This window comes from Anas acuta, chromosome 2, assembly GCF_963932015.1.
Source record: "Anas acuta chromosome 2, bAnaAcu1.1, whole genome shotgun sequence".
Classification (NCBI taxonomy): Eukaryota; Metazoa; Chordata; class Aves; order Anseriformes; family Anatidae; genus Anas; species Anas acuta.
Window position 1 is genome coordinate 55,832,792 of NC_088980.1, and position 19,509 is coordinate 55,852,300.

At 35.1% G+C, this 19,509-nt stretch overlaps 1 protein-coding gene across 1 annotated transcript in view; it reads right to left on the reverse strand.

Annotated features, from left to right (window-relative positions):
• Window positions 1-19,509, reverse strand: part of CNTNAP2 (contactin associated protein 2) — a 1,125,334-nt gene that overhangs the window by 315,073 nt on the left and 790,752 nt on the right. The window contains exon 13 of the mRNA XM_068674838.1: window positions 11,582-11,782. Within this exon, the coding sequence (XP_068530939.1) occupies window positions 11,582-11,782 (201 nt within the window). The remainder of the gene's footprint in view (window positions 1-11,581; window positions 11,783-19,509) is intronic.

The window sequence follows — 19,509 nt, forward strand, 5'->3', positions numbered from 1 at the left end:
CTGAACTTATAAATATTTCTCATTTAACTTCTCATGCTTAATGTTTAGAGTTATCTAACAGAGAAATGTTAGTTCCATTATTTCTTTTGAACAGATATGCACTGAACTTGGGTAAGTCTTGGCTTACTTTGATTTCTAATTCATAACAATAATTTGGTTCGGTAATTTAAAATCTGAATACAGAAGGAAATGAGGATGATCATGAATGAAAAGACTTTTCTATTTGCTATAAGTGACTATTCATGAATATTAGCCTGCAGTTAAATCACATTCACACAGAAGTTCAGAGGTCACACATCCTTTAAAAAAAAAAAAATACACAAAAATAATAACAAACAAATCAGGTACTTCAGTATTATTGACTATTTATAAATCAATCAAGTGGGAAATGAAGGAAGTTCTTAGGATGTAGCGCATATATATTTGGCTAGGTTGTAAGGTTGGTCTCATGAAATTTTTGTTTTCGCACTGTGATTAAGGTTTTACATAAGAATTCTTAAAGTTAAAATGAAATGTACTTAAAGGAACATAGTCTCTATTGGGGGACACATTCTAGAATGTAAAGTACCAGTCCCAGGGCATGCAAGTACCAGGAAGCCTGACTGCAGATGGAGAGTGCTTTCTGGCCCTTCTCTTTCTCCTATTAGAAAATCTGTCACAATTACTATGGCTCTCCTCCTCTCCATGTCCATCCATTTACCTTGGTAGGATTTCCAGACTTGCAGGGAACAGGGTAATCAGGGCATGTATAGGCTGCATTTGGAGATTGTGTCTATGAGGGTGTTCCTGCCCTGAGATGAATACTGAGTCTTACTTCTTACTTATTCTTACTTATTGCTTCTTTATTTTACAAACAGATCAAACCTAGTACCATGTGCCTGGTATTTGAAAAACATTAATTTTGATTAAGACCAACATATTTTATGAATCAAAGCACACCTTAAAATGGAGGAGACATTAGAAGAATGGGGATACCTATGAACATGGAAAATGACCACTTGAAAATGCCACTATTTTTATTGATAAGATACAGAGGTATTAGGAATAGAAAAGTAGCTAATAGATGCTTGCCACCCTACTTCAGTGAAACGTCACTGATAATCAGTCCCAATACAGAAGATATGAACTAGAATTAGTTTGGATTTCAGTAAGATGTTATTGCCATTAGTGTTGCACTGCAATTAGTCTGAAAAATAAATCTAAAAGAATATCTAAAAATAGGAGATAAATTCTTTTAAAATTTGCTTTGATTGTCCTTAACTTATTTATTCCAGATTTTGTCTGCAAGAAAGCACTGCCAGTATTCAGTGGCTGGCAAGGATGAGGAGCTATTCTAATTCTTCAGTCATAACTCAGAATAAAAATTGCTAAGTTTGATAGACAGAAAAAGAATCCTTTAATAGATTGAATTGACAGGGTTTTGTTATTGTTGTTGTTGTCTGTTTATGTGTGTGTTTGCCCTTAAAATATGTAAATTCCTGATGATAAGGCATATAATAAAAGGACTAGCAAAGTTAGCATGACCTTCAAGAAATAATCAATCCTTTTTTCTCTTTCTCTAAGCATTAGTGCATATACTTAGTTGTACTATTTGAATAAAAATGAAGTCTTGATAGCAGTAGTAATATAAAATTTGGAATTGCTTATTACTTTTCTTGTGTTCACTGGAATCTATATACAATGCTCCTAACAGTCAGCCTACAGAGCCACATTATACGCCAAGTGATCTGACATAATGGGTGACTGAATTGTCTGTCTTTTGACCAAATGTTACTGTAGAATAAGAAATCTGTACGCTAGTCCAAAGAAAATTAGGCACTGACATTGGGATGCTCCATATAAACAGATAATTACCTGTGCACTTTTCAGTGAAGTATATGTGAATAAGTTGCTCTACTTTAATAATGAATCAACTGTATGTTGGTAAAATATTCTGTGGGTAAAATGTTAGCTTCATCGGAGGAAAGATCTAATTTGGCCTTTAGATGATTTCCACTCTTCTACTCATTTTTCTTTATTTTTTTTTGTTAGCAAGGTCTTGCTGGTGTTACACATATCTTATACTTGAACATGATTTTGAACAATGGAGTTAGCCATCAGGCCACAGATTAAGGTGAAGTACTAATCAGAACAAGAGTTGAGATTTTTGTTCAGTGAGATTAAACCAGCTGTGTGCTTAGCATGCTAAATGTTGATCTACTTTGATCATTAAATTGTGGCCAGAAATCCTCTCAATTCATCAAGACTGTTACATTCAAAGACACAGCACAGAAATCCTTAAACATACAGAAGTGAAATCCCTAACCCAAACAAAACAAAACTCTCATTACTTCCAAATCTCCAAATATTTGAAGATTTTGTTAAGGTATTATTGGATCTGTGGGTGAAAAAATGCTTAGTGGCACAGATTAATTATCTGGTATGCCTGATATTTTTTTGGGGGGGCTGCTTGTAATTTCAGGTTTTCCAGAAAATAAATTGGTGCAGTATCTCTTTCAAGCAGCCTTGCTACTCGACACAGGGCTTTGCAAGAAACTATGAAAACATAGTCCATGCCATAGGGAATGGATGATTAAAAAGAAAAGAAGCTTTGATCTGTTATTTCTGTGTCATTCAAGAGCAACACCACTGTAAATGCTATTTAGATTTTATAAAAGTGTATATGAAATTGGATTAAGTTACAAATATCAGAGGTTCACATACAATAAAACATCAAAGAAGAATGAGTAAAGAGGAAAGAGAAAAAAGATAAAAAGAAATTTTGAGATTGTCTGATGTTAGCAGAAATCAGAATGACTGTTTCTTAAGGTGATGGGAGAAAATATTCTGTTAAATAGTATAGCATGTTCCAAAATGCACACGTTTTTGTGGACATGATTCAAGTGTGATACAACAGATTCATTACAGCTATTCATTTATGCAAGAGCTATGCTAGATACAACACTTTAGAAATAACTGGACAGATACAAAATAAGTCTTGAAATTATGAGTTAGCAGGATCTATGTTATAAGTTACAAATATCTATTGCATATCTGTAGTTTAAACAAAGCATGATGATCACCATTGTCTTAACAATTGTTGCAATGCACAGGATCTTAACAAGCTGCAAGTAAAATCCCAGTATTGGTTGTGGAGCTTAGGTTTGCTTTATAGAGTCTATGCTGACTACCAAAGCATTCCAGCTATTTTTGTAACGCAGTATGGGAGTAGCGTTCCATTAAAAACTACTATAGTGGGTCTGTTCTAGTACAACTGAGATAGCAGCATGTATTTACCAGCTGCCACTTTCTGAAACTCATTATGCTCTTTCAGCTAAGTTGAAAGCTGATTCCAAATCTTTAGCTGCTGCTTCTGAAATGCTGGAGTGCATTTCAATCTTCTGCATCTTGCTAGAGGCTTTGTTTTCATCATTGCATATGCCAATAAATGTTCAGGTTCAAAGTTTAATTTCCACCAGTAGATGCAGTAAGCATCCTTTTTTTTCTTTTTTTCTTTTAATCTGCAGATCCATTTTTTTCCAGAAAACATGGCTATTGATTTTTATTCCTATTCCTATTAATCAAGTGAAATATCTTTCCCACTCCTTATTCCAAGAATCAAAGGAACTGATCGTGAGTCATTTTCCAAATGCCTTTTCATTAAAATTTCTAGCTTACAGAAAAACAGAGATTACTTTTATTCACCTTCTCACATTAAAGAGATCTCATATAACAAATCATTTCAAAAGGTGCATCAAAAAGGATCATGCTGCAGTATTCCTTCCAGACAAGTTACCATTGTCTGGAGACCATCTCCTTTTATATAAATTCTCATATGCATATAGATTTACTTGTGCAAATCTAGAGATACCCGTGGCTACAGTCATAAACACATAAAGGCACAAAAGTTCAAAGGGACAATGCACTCTCATTACCCAAATAGTGGCAAGGACATTATGCTAACCTGAATTTAAAATACGTCATAAATTTTGCATACTCCCTGTAGTGAAACTCCCTCCTCATACACACTTGGGCAACATTGTCTGGTCTAAGCAAGACACTGTTTTAACATTATCAAATGCATGCAGACAGAGTATGAAATCACTGAAGGGAATTCATGGAAAGAATTGGCTATATTATAAAAAAAATGAGAAAAAATAGGGAAAATATATGCCGTATTATTCACAAGATGAAAAGGGAAAACTGTTTCAGGCACTCATTTTGAGAGAAGTCTAAAAAGCATTTAAATAGACTGATTTGATGAATAACATAAAGCATACATAAAAAATGTAGTGAAAAAAACAATGTTCCTGGAATTAGATGTGTTTCAGGCTTTTCATACCACAAACTGCCAAACATATGTTAATAATCATGCTATATCCATATTCAATTTTTACACATTCTTCTGTGTTCCAGGGATTTATCTAATTGACTTGTTATGAAAAACATGTATAATATAGGGGGTGGGATCTGATAACATTACTAATAACAGAAAGTAGTTTTAACAAGATGATTTAACAAGATGGTTCCGGTACTTCCAGTCAATAACTAAAAGAGACCAAAAGAGACATTTAAAGAGACTCCTGAGTGGCAGAAAGGCTTTCTAAGTGTACAACATAATATCGAAGAGAAAGCTCAATGCCCCAGACAGTCAGCTGGGAAAGCCCAGGTTATAATTTAGGAAACCCTAGATATAACCTTCAGTAAAATGTACAGCCTCAAGAAATGAGTGTCATCACTAAGCAGAGCATATTTCCTCTGATAAATGAAGATGGAGAACTGGTAACAACAGATGTGGAGAAGGCTGAGGTACTTAACAACTTCTTTGTCTTGGCCTTTACTACTGGTCAGGCTTCCCACATCTCTTGAGCCCTTAAACCTCCATGCAGGGGCTGGGAGATCAAAGTCCCTCCCACTGTAAATGAAGAGCAAGTTTGGGATCTCCTGACACACCTTAACAATGACAAGTCTATGGGGCCTGATGACATGCATCCCAGGGTCCTGAGGGAATTGGTTGATGTAGTCATCAAACCACCCTCCATTGCATTAGAAAAATCATGGCAGTGAGGCAAAGTCCCCAGTGACTGGAAAAAGAGAAATATTCCCATTTTTAAAAAGAATAGAAAGGAGGACCCAGGGAACTATAGACCGGTGAGCCTCACCTCTGTGCCTAGCAAGATGATGGAATAGATCCTCCTGGAGGCAATGTCAAGGCACATACAGGACAAGGAGGGGATATGGGACAGCCAGCATGGCTTCACCAAAGACAAATTGTGCATGACCAATCTGGTGGCCGCCTGTGGTGGAGTGACTGCATCAGTTGAGAAGGGAAGACCGACTGATGTCATCTACTTGGACTTCTGTAAGGCCTTTAATACAATTCCACATATGAAGGGTGGACCATATGGTGGATAAGGAATTACTTCAATGGCCACACCCAGAGAGTGGTGGTCAATGGTTCTATGTCCAGGTGGAGATGGATGATGAGCAGTGTCCCTCAGGGGTCTGTCTTGGGACCAATGCCTTTCAATATCTTTCTCAATGACACAGACAATGGGATTGAGTACACACTCATCAAATTTAAATATGACATCAAGTGGAGTGATGCAGTTGATACAACAGAAGGAAGGGATGCCAATTAAAGAGACCTGAACTATCTAGAGAAGTGGACCCGTGTGAACCACATGAGATTCAACAAGTCCAAGTACAAGGTGCTACACCTAGGTCAGAGCAATCCCAGACATGAGTACAGACTGGGAGAAGAACTCACTGAGAGCAGCCCTGCAGAGAGAAACCTGGGGATTCTGGTGGATGAAAAGTTCAACATGAGCCAGCACTGCATGCTTTCAGCCCAGAAAGCCAACTGCATCCTGGGCTGCATCAACAGAGGAGTGACCAGCAGATGGAGGGAGATGATTGTGCCCCTCTGCTTTGTGAGGCCACACGTGGAGTACTGCATCCATGTTTGGGGCCCCCAGCACAAGAAAGATGTGGACCTGTTAGAACAAGTCCAGAGGACTCTTTCCAGAGGACAGGTTCTCCTGTCTTTCTTTTAAGAACTAAAGGTAGTGAATCTTCTTCCATAATAGGCAGAACACATTTAGAGAGAGAGTGAATTTAAGAAAAAACAAAACAAAACAACAAAAAACATTTTGGAACATTCTGCTACAATTACAGAGTTAAATTTAAAATTCAGATACAACACCTTTTCTTAAAAAGACGTGGTAAACAAACTAAGTCTCAGAGCACTACAGTTATGCTTCCCATGAAGGATTTCTAATATTTGCAGGGCTATAATGAGCTACTATTACTTTTGACAAACAACAAAGAAAAATGTAGCCTCCAAAAGTTGTTTGTTTCCACTCATGCTTACAACATGAGTGTGTAAACCAAAGTGATAGTAAGGACATTGCTTCTGCCACTCTTGCGCTTGAAAAAATCACTAGCAGGTGATATTCTAGAATAGTAATAGAGAGGAAGGGAACAATCAGTAAATTTCTTAAATCTGGACAAGATACGTGAAAGTTTACAAGCATGTTTTGTGAAAGAGCAGTAAAAATTGCGTGCTAACGTCTGAGCTACATTTGGAGCAGCTTCCACTCATCACTAACAGAAGAAGAGTTCTGCAGTCCTGCAGACTATTTTTGAGAAACAGGTATTACAACTGCAACTAGCACTCTACTTCAGTTAATGTCTAGAGATGCAGAAATTTAGATACTAAGTTCTTATTTGGATGGCTACGTAATAAAAATACCATACTTCAACTTTTAACTTTGTTTTTATTTCAGTCTACCTGTAAATTTTGTTTATTACTGGTATTTCAACTAGCTTATTGTAACTAAAACAACTGAACAAATTAAGTTCTCTGTTCCACCTGCTAAACTCCTGAATTCATGAAGCTGCTGTCTTATTTACTCCAAAGAAAACAGGCATAAAGCAGTAATTCATGTGCTGTAGTAACTCTGCTTTATGCTTTTCATATGCTGCCCGCAGGCTTCACTTTTTTTTTTTTTCTTGCTTAGTGAATAGCAATATAAATTGGTACACAACACAAACAGATCTTGTTCTGTATATCTGTGCTTTTAGCTCCCACATTCTGATTATTTGTTACAGCTCCTACAGTTCTGGGAAATGACAGACTCAAAGACACTGTGAACACAGCAGCCCTCCTCCCTTCAGGTTGTCATTCCCAGGGGGAAGCAAAGAATGGCAGAACCAGCATGCTGTTCCCTCCCTATTTCAGGGGCTGAGATCAGTGTCCCATGGACAGTTTAATACCAAGGAAGTAGCAAGCAGGTGTTATCTCGAAGTCTAATAACAACAGTGCGTGAAAATATATAATTTTATTAACTAGTATTCTGCAGTCTAACAGCATATTATTTTACTATCTTGTATATAATTTTCCTTCTTATAGCAAATAAAAAGATCTTTTTCCTCTAAAAGCACTGTGATTCTATACTCTTCTTTGCTTCTTTCATTCTCTTTAACCAGTGGGCACAAAAGAACTTCCTTCTATATCCAAGTTCCAGTTTGGAAATGAAGGAATGTCCTGGTACCTCTCATACCAACTGGAATGTGTATGGGCATTGAGAACTCAGAAAACAGCTAGCTTTTCTTCAGTACTAAACATATCATTTTCTACTCAAAATGAAAGCTTCCAAGGTAACAAAGAAATGAGAATATAAGAAATGTAAATTTAAAGGAGCAAAAGAGTCTGGAGTTGTTTTGTTTTGTTTTTTCTTCAAAATTTACATATACATGCATGCTGTTATTAAGTTGGAATTATGGTCCATGGGTTTATCATTTTATTCATATATTAACAGTAATAGTTACTTGTATTGCCAAGATCAAGCCTTTATTGTGCTAATAACTGTATATTCACAAAGCAATTGCTGTATTAAAAAAAAAAAAAAAACACTTATCTAAATAAACAGTACAGAGAATAAGATACATCAGGCTAATGTTGACTGAAATGGAAAAAAAAATATCTTAAAGTTACAGAGAAAATCTCCATCAGTCAAGAACTGAACAGAGATCTCTTCAATACTTAGTTAATTGACATAAAGTCTATGAGACAACTGTGTCCACTGTAGGTTCCCCATTTGAAAATGTCTTTCCCAGAAGTTTACAATACACCTATAATTTTATAGTTTCCTGTGGTAAGAAAATGGTGTATTTTCAGCAGAGTTGTCTGGTTTTGTGCTTTCTTAAGAAAGTTACCAAGCTGTCTTGATTGATTTTTTTTCTGGTGATCTTTTGTTAAGATTTTGAAGTAGACCCCTAGGTCTGCATATAATTTAAAAGATATTAGGCTGAAAGATCAAAACCAAACCAAGTGAAACCAAACCAAGCAAACAAAAAGTAAGGAAGGAGAACAATTTCCTGACAGTCGTTATTTACTGCTAGGCAAGCACTTTCATTCTGCTTTGAGCAGAAAATTGAACTTGATGACCTCCATCAGTCCCTTCCAACCTGAATTATCCTATGATTTTATGAGACACCTGTTTTCAGGTATGTTTTCAGAAGTCTCTCATGAAATCTCTGAATTTTCTTCTGAATTTACATGAAATATATGGCTTTCCTTTGCCTAAGTGGAAAGCCAATGGCATTGTGACATGTAAAATCACTCCCAATGCTTTCAGTGATTTATTCTGTGCAATGTCTGTATCATTTTGCTTCATGAAAGTACATGATTAAGACAAAAAGACACAGACTCCAAGAAATAGAGACTCCAAATACTGACAATTTTTAGTTTGTACAGAATGAGAGCAAAATGTGTTGCTCTCAAAGCAACTGATAATGAGAATTCTTGGACCTCTATGCCTGCAGCCACACATCCCCCAACAAAATATGTTTATAAATAGGAAAGCTTTCCTCAAATATGGACCTTCAATGCAGTTTCCAGTGCATTAATAAATAATAAAAAAAAGATCAACCCAAAACAACAAAGCTATTTAAGCTATTATTAGCAGCAAAACATGCGTTACTGCCATTGTATATACTTCAACAACCTTGACAGGAAATGCATAACTAAGGAAGCAAAAGCCTTAGTTCACTGGTGTTTAGTTAATTACTTGTCATTAATGGATCAACAAACTGCTTCAGTCCTGACTGTGTTTAAATTATGTTTACTGAGCAGTTTTTCCCTGAGAAAGGATCATGTTTTTATCACATAATTGATGTGATACCCAAGAGGCAAAAAAGTGAAAAAGTTGAGCTGCTGCACTCTCTTCTCAGTTTTCTGTTCTCTTTGATGCAATTTAAAACAAAAGGACTAGTGTATTCTAAATGGTTACTGAAATGTATGAAAAGAGTAAAGGGAGAGTTCTGACTTAGAAAAGTATCTATGATCAAGGCAAATGGTGTCCTGATCCTATGAAGTCTGTAGAGATTTTACCACTGGTTTCAAAATAGTCTGAATTCCACTTTCTGAGGAATACAAAATGTCATTTTATTTCCTGTTTTGTTTTGTTTATTTATTTATATTATTTTTTTTTGGGGGGGGGGAGGGGAAGCGGGTACAATACTGGAATGATTTATATAGAAAGCTCTGTAGTGGAAGAAGCTATGTAAGTACTTGGAGCTGTTCTCTCCAAGGGGAAAAAAAAAAAAAAAAAAAAAAAAGGATATGAAAAACTAGTTCCTTAGCTTAGATGTCATAGATAACAGCCAAGAATACAAAACATAGTAAAGAAAGAAAATGTGTTGGCCTCTCCCTCACTAACACACAAGTCACTGCTGTGGTATGTGTAAAAACCATTAGAGGTGTTATGCAAACACTACAGTGTGATTAGCTGCTACTATTTAGGTTAAAGTTATCTGTCTTTATTGTTTCTTTCTTCCACTCACATGAAACAAACAAATAACAACAACAAACACTTTGTAAAATACCTCCAGAAACTCACTTTCCAGACCAAGAAACCATTTTATAAAGAGTTTAATTTCCCTTTCCATACAAAAGGTGAAAACATGGAGAAAGAGGTATCCACAAAATACACCCAATATACACCCATTTCTGAGAAATTAAAAAATGTAAATATATGGAATTGATTATTCCTTTTTTTTTTTTTTTTTAACTGTTCCTAAAATAAATTTGTGTGCTGCTTAATTGCTTTAAATTTGGAAGCAGCTGGAAACAACTGCAATTACAGTATATATTTCTTTTACTACAATATAAGCATATACTAACAAATATAATTTGGTCCTGAAATAATAGTCCTATTCATTCAACGGAAGAAAATCTAACACTGTACTCTGTGTAAACCATGAGTTTCTATGTACATTATCTGCAGCTCAAGTCCTCAAGTAAACTTACCTTCTAATTACCTGCCCAAAAATATATCCATACACTACACTTTTGAAGCATGTGCAAATAGCACTGGCAGAATCTAATCACAGTACTTCTAATTATGAACATGATTCAGAATCTCCTATACATTAAGTCCCAAGAAAGAAGAAATTATTTCCCACTTTGCAGAGTCTCTTTGCTATGCTAAATTAAGCAAAATAATAGCAACAGAGACAAACCATGCATTAGAAATATTTCAAAAACAGCAGGGAGGAAGGAGAGGAGTAACAAGCATTACAGTATCTATTAACTAACGAAACGCTTATGGAAATTGTGATAAGACACGCGTGCATGCCAAATGAATCCTTATCTATACCACCAAAAGAAAATATGCCAAAATAAATTCATGAGAGGAAGGAGCTTAATGTATAACACTGTAAGCCATTAGCTTCATCTGAAACACATTGAACTGCTTATATCACAATGTACTGATTTCACAATCACAAAAAATATTTTGTGTTTCCACATAGAACCCAGTCTTCATGAATGGCCATTAGAGATTTACTTAACATCAAATGCTATCATACACAATTAGAGCATAGATACAGTACTAGGTGCATATTAATAGTTTCTAAAAATAATTCCTTCTTTATATGCTGTTTTACTGATTCTGCAACCACTAATAGTTTAACAGTTATAGGTAAGAGTTGTTGAGAAAATACATACAGCATTACTAGGACTGTTCTTTTCCAGTAAAACTACAGATCAAAATGAAAAGCTTATAATGACACACATTTCTCACACAACCACATTACTGACCATACCAGTGTGTAAGGCGCACAAATAATTTTAATTATTACTAAAAATAATCTATGTTTAAGAAAACTGTTTCAGAAATATTAGTTGGAAAATTCCAATACTTATTCATCCAGTTCCTTCAATGACAGTAGCATATGAAGATGGACAAACAAAATGCGGGACAAAGGTCAAAGCAATATTTCAATATCTCCAATGATTAAACTTCCAAAGCCACCCTGTTTACCAAAAATGGGAGGTTTAAGAAGCAACCAATCTGAGAGAACATGCAGATTTGTGATGTGAAAAATAAAAAATAGTAGTAAGAAAAAAGGCAAACTTTCTAAACAAGATAATTTATTCTGTGTTTTCAATTAGTTACCTCTGTGTGAGGTGTGTAATGAAGGACAACAAAGATATGCTCTCACTGAGTGGACTGGTCTTGCAGCAATCTCTGATGATTTGTTCAGATAAATGTCTTTGACACTGCATTTAACAGATAACCCATTCTCAGCCTACCTGGTGTATTAAGCAGCCGGGACATCTTGCAAGAATATGAGATAAACTGCTCACAGTATTCGGCACTACTGGTAATGGCAGAAATCTGGTCCATCGTTGCACTGTAGTTGAGCTGCAGTACAGATAATTTTTCCAAGCTGTTGCCTACTACAGAAGTCTGCGGTTGCAGATCATGATAGACAGTTGTCCATACTTTATCCTCTGAAATAGAGAGTGGAAAAAGACAAGACAAGAATTGGTAAAATACAGACAGTTGAACTGAATTAAAATAAATCTTGGCCTTTGATAAAAGCTTAAAGTGTTCTGTAAGATGGTTTTGAGTGGGCAGCAGGGAAGAAGTCCATTGCATGTTAAGTCATCACATGAGAGCATAGCTCCAACAATGACAAACTGCTGAAAGGATGAAACGCTGATTACCATTGTCGTCTTGATTACCAATGTAGAATCATAGAACGATTTGGTTTGGAAGAGGCTTTTAAAGGTCATCTAGTCCACCCCATCTGCTTTGGACAGGCATATCTCTCACTAGATCAGTTTGCCCAGAGAGCTGTCCAACTTGAGCTTGAACACTTCCAGGGATGGGGCATCCACAACATCTCTGAGCAACCTGTTCCGGTGTCTCACCACCCTCATAGTGAAGAGCGTCCTCCTTATATGTGATCTAAATCTACCTTATTTCAGTTTAAACCGTTACCCCTTGTCTTATCACTACAGGCCCTTGTAGAAAGTCTCTTTCCATCTTTCTTATATGGGCCCTTTAAGCAGGAAAGGCTGCAATATCATCTCCCTCAAACTTTCTCTTCTCCAGGCTAAACAATTCCATCTCTCTCAGACTTTCTCCATAGGAGAGGTGCTCCAGTCCTTCTGCTAGGAGCCCAAGAGCTGCATGCAGTACTTGAGGTGGGGTCTTACAACAGTGGAGTGGAGGGGAAAAATCACCTCCCTCAACATGCTGGCCACAGTTCTTTTGATGCAGCCTAGGATACAATTGACATTCTGGGTTGCAAGCACACATAGTCAGTTTAATTTTTTATCCAAGTCTTTCTCCTCACGGCCACTCTCAACCCATACATCCCCCAGTCTGTATTGATGTTGGGGATTGCCCCAGTGCAGCACCTTGCACTCGGCCTTGTTGAATTTCATGAGGTTCATGTGGGCCCACCTTTCAAACTTGTCCAGGTCCCTCTGTGTGGCATCCCTTCCCTCTAGAGTGTCAACTACATCACTCAGCTTGGTGTCATCCACAAACTGGCTAAGGACACCTCCCTGCCTTCCATATGCCTTAACATGGTTTCTGGGAGGATCTGCTCCATGTTCTTACCTGACACAGAGGTAAGGATGATTTGTCTGTAGTTCCACAGGTTCTCCTTTTTACCCTTTTTAAAAATGAGTATATACTGTAATACTATGTTCTGTACTCTGTGAAGAAGCTTCCTAAACAACTGATGATAATAGTGACTTATGGAAATAATAAGGATTAACTTTGTTCAAAAATCGATTAGAATGACACAAGGCTGATGCTTTAAAGATTTAAGCTTTCTCTGTGAGGAAAATTCACTATGCATGGGAAGTTTCTATGGGCTAGATTGAAATACTGCTTTGTAGTACACATTAGGGACATACCAGATTCTAATGTGATTACATCTTTTAATTTTTAATACTGAAAACAGTGTAGTTTATCAATTAACATATGAATAATGTCTCCCACATTTTTAACGAAGCTGTGTTCCAAGGAGAAACAAAAAATTAGCAATTCACCTACCATGTTATATAGAGACCACATGAGAATTTGGTCGAAAGCCTGGGATGGAAGTTTACTGAAAATTTGTTTTTGAAAAAGGAGTGATATAGATTATACATTCTTCGACAGCAATGTCTCATTTTTTGGCAGAAAGTGCTGCACATTTAAGAGTTCTAACATGTTAGAAAGGCCATTTAGAATCTCACCTTGGATTTCTGAGCCAGGAAAGACCCCTAGACTAGCCATTAGAAAGCCATGGGAACGGCATTAGCAATAGGAGTTGAACTGGGCCTCACATTTGTGAAGGGAGCTCTTTTCAAGATTCTGGATTCCAGACAATGTAGCCCTGACACTTCCCGTCACACTGAGGGAATTTCAGGCTTTACTGTGGACGCTGTATAAAGGAAGACAGAAACATACTCATGGATGGATCTAGGTTGCTTTTAAGTAGAAAGGGAGAAAACTTAGCACTGCACAGCTAGAACATTTTTTTTTTCCTTTTTAGACTTAGTCTTATATGTTAATGTGATAATATTTCCCAAGGAAATCAGCTAGATATTTATAGTTTGAAAATAATACCATCTTCTTTCATTGTTCCAATTTTTCAGAAACTGCTTGTTAGTTGACACCATTCTTCAGTACCATTCAGTCAGTAATCTGCTTGAGAACTGCAGCCAACTTTAGTTACAGAAATGGTAATGCAAATAGTTCATACTACCTTAAGTACTTGTATTATTATGATTTATAGAATTGCTCTCATTTAGCTGAGAACAGGATGTGGTAGTCAAAGTTAACATATCAAAATCTAAAAGAAAAGATTATTTTATGTCAATAATATACAGAAATCTCATTTAAGGAATCTCATTTGGAGGTGAAAAATGTATCCTAGTTAACTGTAATTTGATATATACTCCTGGAAATTAGTGGTATGAATATTCCCCTAATACACTGGCAATTATTTTAAGAAAGCATAATTTATGGTTATTTCTAACCACAAGTGTTTAGAGACAATTTTCAGGACAGTATAAGAAGCTGAAGAGCTGTGTATATGACTTCTGTACAGTGAAACACACCTTTAAAGAACAGAGGTCACATACCAATTATAATGCTAAGAGGCATCATCTGTAAAACCTTCTGTGTTTATGACCTTTAAAATTCAAATTAATAAAACTATATTAAAATAAGCTAATGTTGAGAATGGTTATTAATAATCTAAGGATAATTATAGTACTACTGTAATATCTTTATCATAGCCATTACAAACAAAGGAAATTAAAAGGTAATGTTTAAAAGCTATCCAAGTATGTTTTAAATTTCAAAAAAAATATGCAATAACTTTACGGAGAAGGGCATAAGAGCAATTTAAACCAAATTAGGGGAGTTTTGGTTGTTTGTTTTCTGCAATACTGCATGGGACAGTCACCATTTTCTGGGTTTCAATGACAACGTATTCCTGCACCTTAGTCCATTGTGTAGTGTTTTCTTTGAGGCTGGTCAAAATTGCCTAAAAAGTAGTGTCTAAAAAGTAGTGATTAAAAAGTAGTTTAGACAGCCAGTGTAGGAGCTGGGCTTTGCCTTAAATTTGAAACTCATACATAACCACAGAACTTTGAGATAAGACATAGCAGTTGAGCAAAAAAACGTACATAGTAGAAACCTTAATGATTATGTAGAATATATGCTTATGAACAATCTCATTATATCATTAGCTCATAAAACCTAAGAGACTTTTGAGTAATGTTGTAGTTTAAGAATGTAGGCTGGATAGTGATAAAGTTCCTTTTGATATCATAATAACATTGAGAAGCAAGAATTATCTCATCTGCTGACTTGAGTGAAAGATAAATTATACAATCATAATTAGGTAAAGCATCATTGCTAATCAGGTTGACTGCATTTCATTTTTCCCCAAAAGTAAATCCTATGCAGAGATTTCAATTAAGTTCAGTGATATTTAAAGTTGGAGCAGTCTACTTTATTCTATCATTAATTTATACTAAAAAGGTGGATTTTTAGAAAGATAACTTTCTTAGCTTCTTTGTCAGAAAATAATTTATTTGTGAAGTATCAGAAGAGGAGTTCTGCCATTGAGGTGAGTGATGTAATTTGGGATGAATCCCTTACACTTTCCTTACAAATAATGTTGAACCGTAGATTTAAGCAGAGAACAGAATTCAATGCAGTTTTGCAACAAGCGGCTTTGTAACACAGGGAAGAAGAAAAGTAATGTGTGCATTGAAAATTTAGCACCTGTCCCACACTGTTCCATCTCTTGGCCTCAACCTGTCCACATTTCAAGAGGATGTGGCTTGCCTTCAGTAGAAGAGACTAGATACTTTCCATTGACACAGAAGCATAGGCGCTCCCTAACAGTAATCATTATATTGAAACTAGATTTCCCACTGGAGGACAACAGCTAATGGTCATCAGCAAGATAATTTGCTCCCAGATGACCACTTAGTCATTGACATGCAATTCCTAGAAAATGCATTCTCCTTTTTTAAAATTTTCTGTAGATCATTCCAGCTGTAAAGGAATAATTACTATGGAAAACTTTTTTGCTTTGTAAAAATCATATCAGTTATCATAGATTATTAATAGAATGTATGAGGTTATTTAGTAGGACCAATCTTATTAACTCCAAACTGGTAAAATATTTGATACAAATATAGAAAAAAATAGAGTCCATCTAAATTAGTCTATATATTACTCTGTGCTGAAGCACTTTCTCCCCCACAGACAGATATTATAGCGAGATGAAGATTAATCTAAAAATAACATAAAAAAAAGGAAATGACCACCTATTTCCTCAAAAGGCAATTAAAGTGACATTCATAATTTATTTTTTTCAAAACACCATTCCATTGCAATGCCTCTTTTACAGTCCTGCCCACTAACTAATCATGATGATGTAATTAGTAATGATTCAATAATCACTAGCTATTCAAATTATCTATTCAAATATTAATGCAAGAGATTTTTCCCACTTAATACTTAGCATATTTTGTTATGCTGGCGACAGTGTTTACAACTATTCTATATCATTGACGGTCAGTTTTTCCTGTAGCTAGTGGTTAGAGAAATTTAAAATCCATTTTACTTCTTATTATTGAATCATTACCAATCATTATTAATGAATTATTTTATTAGTGAACCATTTTGCTTTTTTATTAGTGAGACACAATTAATATATACTGTAAATACGTCATTGCAATGAAATGGTGTTTCCTCTTTCATTTGATTGGTGCTCACTCAAGCAAGAAAACTTGCTTCTTACAGAAAAGTCAAGTAAGATTTAGTAGTGTTAATTAATTAAAAATAAAATTTGAAAATAAACTTTAGAAAATATGATCTATAAATTTCACAAGCATAAACTTTTTTTTTGTTGTTGTTTTCTTTTTTTCTTTAATCTTCAGATACATTTAACACCATTATGGTTCTGCTTTTTAAGTATTAATGGGCTTATAGTGTTAAGATTTTTACTTTTTTTTCTCTCAAGAAATCAAAAAAGAGATTTCTTTCTCAGAAACCATCCTCTCTCTGTCTCTGGTGAAAGCGCAGAGGCTTTTTTAATGGACACACTTTCATGAACTTAAATTTGGCTGACAGTTTTGATTAATATCATCTGGTAATGATGACTTTCATCATACTAACCCACACAGTGGTTTTTGATTGAAGTCTCAGAGAAGATAATTTTGAGAAAACCTGGTCATCTCAAATAAGTCATATTCCTTTGATGACCATCATTATTTACAAATCCAGAAGTAAAGACTGCAAGTCCACTCCAATATTTGGAGTCCATTCTGTCTGTCAGTCATAAACAACATCAACACTTCAGAAGCTCTAATCCTCAAGCTGATGACATTTCTTCTAGATGACTGTCTTATTGATCACTAACATCATGGTGCCTAATTACTATTTATCCAAAATATTGCTTGTTATGTACCAAGTCTCTTTCTGTTTAGTAGACTTTTTGTGAACTTGTAGGCAGAGGACTGAGGATAAATGATCTGTACTGATAACCAGTACTAAACTGCTGAAAATTCTCACATCTGTAACTTGTTAAAACCAGCTGTGCATATTTAGCATTCAGATAACATGGAAGGATGTGATAGTTAGCCACAAGCTCAGTTAACATAAGTGTAAGGCAATACCTATGACAAAGGCAGGGTGAAGTAATGTCAAGATGCAATAAAAATTATATCCATCTTCCTCTGCTGCTGGGTGCTTTGCACTTGTTAAGAAATGATGCCTGCAGGTCCTTTTGGATTTCTACCTACCATTTTACAACTGTATTGCATCAACATTCAAGAACGCATTTCTTTCCCACATGTCAGCCTTATGATAGCTGCCTCTTTACTAGACATCATGATTTTTACTATCATCATTTACTATCATTTGTCACTTCAAATTAGATTACTGCAATGTGCTCTACAATATGCTACACTACAAATCACTCAAGAAACTATACAAGACAGACCATTTGAAAGTGGACTGCCTTCTAGGGAGGATAAAAATTGCAATGGTAATCATCTCATATTATGAGATCTCCAATTTTATTTTCCAATAAGAACATACTTGGTATTTCAATTTCTGTTGAATTGTGTGGGATGGTACCTCAACAGTCATTAGCAATGTCATTAAACATTTATTTTTTTGAAGCAATGTTGTAGACAGGAAATCTGATGTATACAAATGATGTCAAAAAAAAAATAAAACTACAGCACACGGTACCCTTTTCTCCCCCCTCCTTTGTAACTATATATATATAAATATACTCTTCTATGTGGAGAATATATATATACACAAGTTTCAAAATATAGGTAGCAGTTTGAAACTAATTCAGCTACAGAGTTCAAAGGAGTTACAGTTGGTTTACAAAAATGGGAAATGAAGGCTCCATTGAAGTTAATGAGTGTTTTGACAATCTCACCTGAAATTTTCAAATGTCAATTTTGCAATAAAAATGGTGATAAGAATCCTACTGCTCTCATCTAACTAATATAGCAAATGGTTTCAGATCAGAAAAATCCAATGTCCTGAGGAAATAACCAACCAAACAAAAAGAGTAAACAAAGAATGATCTTATGGACCAAACTCTACTGAAATCAAAGTCAGTAAGTTTCTTAATTGTATTTAGGAGTGGAATTAATCAATCCCAAAACATATTTCAACTATTGCTTCAGTTATTTCCTCCTTTTACTTTTTTTTTTTCTTTTCACTGTTTCTTCATCAAGATAACAACACATTTTTAAATTTAGTTACCATCCACTGGTTGGATATTTTCCTTTTTAATTCTTACAGACATTATCATCTGAGACAATGAAACTGTGCGCTTCTTTGTGTTTATGCACTGTTGTGATAGTTCACGAAGAGGAAAATCTTTTACTTATTCTGTGAACTTACTGTGATACTGAACATAAGTTTATCATATATAAATTCAATATATAATAAATTAATCATGTGCTTTACAAGATACAGTGGAAAAATGTGACCAAATGAAAGTTTTCAGAGAATACTCTGTTATCAGAGAAGTGATAATGAAATCACATGGCTGTTCCTACATGATTTGTTGGAAGCCTTAGCTGGTTTAATGATGTGATAAACAGAGGAGTTCTTATCTAAATTATTCAAGATGATTTCAAAACATTCAATACAGTTGTGAAAAGCTAATTTCAAGAGTATCTCAAGAAACAGAATATAGATCACTTTTTTTTTTTTAAGAAAAAAACCTTTTTTTTGTTGCTACTTTTTTTGTAGCAACATAGAACATTGTTATGGTGAAAAACAGTACCTGTATGGTAAAAGCTTAAATCAGATTTGAGATCTAATGTAGAAAATGACTGCATATGGGTACTAATAGGAACAAGAATTTAAAAATCATCATATACTGGAAGGAACAATAAATAATGAGACACAGTACAGCCATACAAAGGAAGACTTGGATCATTTACATGTCTAGTCTAACAGATGGCAATTGGAGTACAGTTTAGATTGAGGAACATTAAATTCAAGAACAAAGGAGATAAAATAATTTACAGCATATATATATATATATATAGTATTTATAAATAAAATATGGGCAAAGGGACTTTCTACAAGGGCCTGTAGTGCCCTTGTAGACAAGGGGTAATGGTTTAAACTGAAATAAGGTAAATTTAGATTTACCTTAATAAGGAGGACGCTC